The following is a 2,342-nucleotide window of genomic DNA, read 5'->3' as shown; positions in this document are numbered from 1 at the left end:
CCCCCCCACCGCCTGCCTCCCTTGTACCATTCGCACCACAAAGGGGGTCTTAGCCTCTCATCGTAATCATTCCGGCTTCAACTGATTCCAACGGCGGTCACGTCTCCGATGTCGCTTTCCAATCAATTAAGTGGACTCGCCTGGGTAAGAGACGAAATAAGGGAGTAGGAGAATAAGAAAGAGGAGAGAGGGGGAGGTTGGATTGCGCGCAATCTATGAGCCATGAGTCGTGAGACGTGGGACACTGCGTGTCATTGGAAGACTTTTGAGAGTGAATGATACGATGATACGTCAGATACAAATGTGTGTGGGGCCGTCACACGTACTTACAAGTGTGCGACATGCACTCACTCGGGTTTCCGGTTCAAGGTCATGTTAGGCGCTCCTCTGTGAAGGACATTTCTTCACCCCCTCTCTTTTAAAAAAAAAGGCAGGCAGAAGTCCTACTATTATTGCTCACTTGTATTTCAACAACGGTCCCAGCAGCCACGGCTACGCCGGTCCCGCCCGCTGTCATCCCCAGCACGAATGAAATATCCCTCCCCCCGGGTTGACGGTGTCGGCCTCGGTCCGCAGGTCGCGTTGTGCAACGGTGATGAAGGCGTCGGAAGTGTTTCGTAGCGGGTTCTATAGAACTATATATGTTACGTACGATGTATTACATAGTACGTATGCATAGATGCCCCGTGTCCCGGTCTTCTCGCCACCATGCGCCTTTTTTTCCCTCTTTCGCACCCCCAGACGCCGCCGCAACCGCAAAAAAAATAAATAAAAAAAAAACGCAATTTGGAACCGGACCAGAAGCGTACGCACCTACTGTGCCCCACCCTACCACGCCACGTAATACACTATATGCATTACTGGAAACGCGAGTGTGTGAACGTCACACACTTTCATGTGGGTCAATGCCCGCAATCGTACACTTGAGGAGGTAAAGGTTTTTCTTTGAAATTCACACACTTTTGCGCCTCCATGTGTATGAATGTGAACACACGACATACTTCGGAACTTACCAAAATGCCTTACCAGAGATTCACACTAACCCGGCTGTGTCAAAACGAACGCCGCAGTTTTGTGGGCTTGCCCACTCGGCCTGTAAGGCGCCATGACCCTCGACCAAGAGGGCACACACATGCAATTTCCGCCGCAACACTGCAGAGTCCGCTCTGATACACGATACACCCGGTCCACGCTCTGATACACCCGGTCCACACTACTCTTAGGTTTCCAGAGCGGGGTCAGGTCGGGCAAAAATGAGACATACCACTGAAGTTAAGTTTCCCTCGACTTGATCCCACCCGAGTCGGTCTCAAGTGGTGCATAGGTGTGAGAATGTCGCACATTTTGTAGGTGTGTGAATGCCCACTCAAACACTCAATGGGGCGAGGGTGTAGATTTTTTTCAAAAATAAACACACTCCTTGAGCCTCCACCCAGGTAGCAGAGCTGCATAAAATGTGCATTTTGTGTCCAGTCTAAAAAGCGCCTAAAACGCGTGTAGGCGCCTAATATGTGCGTACACGCACCTAAAATACGCGTTTCAGATGGGACATATAATGCGGTTCGAATGCAGTTTGCTCCATTTTGCTACTTGGGCATGTGTCCAAATGTGTACAACACACCTACAAGTGGTATGCGCCGTTCGCACACTTGGTTTTCCCCTGGTGCGGCATACTCACATGTTCCGGTGCAGTTCCTGGGCTCCATGGCGGCGTCCGGGACGGCGCCTGGACGGGCCCGGAGTCGCCCCTCCCCGCGGCGGCGGAGGCCTGCGGTCAGAGAGCGAGTGGGGCGGGTGCGCGTTAGTTAGAGTTGCAGCTCGACGTGTGCAGCTCGAGGTGCAGCTCGACGTGCAGCTCGAGGTGCAGCTCGACGTGCAGCACAGCGCCACGGACGGAGATGCCGCTGTGTGTGGCGGGGACGTTCCTCCTCCGCCGCGACCTGGCCGCGCCGCGCCGGCCCGCCCACACGACATGCCAGGTGTCTGCGTCTGCAGAAACCGGAGATCATCGCGCGTGTGTTTTGTGATGTCGCAGCACACTGGCCAGCTTCCGTAGCGTATCCACGCGCTCTACTTTTTATCTTAACACGAAAAGCCCGAAAACTGACACACTCCAGTCTTTTTCTTTCTTTTTTTTTTCACGGAGATTTTCATGCCATCCGAGCACAAAAGTATACGGGTACACCCGAGGTGTCAAACTGGCAAATGACGCTTTTGAAAATATTTCTCCAGCAATCCTATGTTGTTGTTGTTATCTGTGACGGCCTCACCGTGAGGGAATGGAAAGGAGGGGCCTCACGAGGACAAATCCAGCATGAATGAAATTGTTTTAAATACTACTC

At 52.6% G+C, this 2,342-nt stretch overlaps 1 protein-coding gene across 1 annotated transcript in view; it reads right to left on the bottom strand.

Moving 5' to 3' along the window:
* The window catches only part of LOC127750485 (neuropeptide CCHamide-1 receptor-like), a 41,944-nt gene that overhangs the window by 12,668 nt on the left and 26,934 nt on the right, over window positions 1-2,342 (bottom strand). The window contains exon 2 of the mRNA XM_052272267.1: window positions 1,679-1,768. Within this exon, the coding sequence (XP_052128227.1) occupies window positions 1,679-1,706 (28 nt within the window). The 5' untranslated portion in view covers window positions 1,707-1,768. The remainder of the gene's footprint in view (window positions 1-1,678; window positions 1,769-2,342) is intronic.

This window comes from Frankliniella occidentalis, unplaced genomic scaffold (genome assembly GCF_000697945.3).
Source record: "Frankliniella occidentalis isolate FOCC.00 unplaced genomic scaffold, Focc_3.1 Scaffold196, whole genome shotgun sequence".
Taxonomy (NCBI): Eukaryota; Metazoa; Arthropoda; class Insecta; order Thysanoptera; family Thripidae; genus Frankliniella; species Frankliniella occidentalis.
This window is presented reverse-complemented; position numbering and strand designations above follow the sequence as displayed.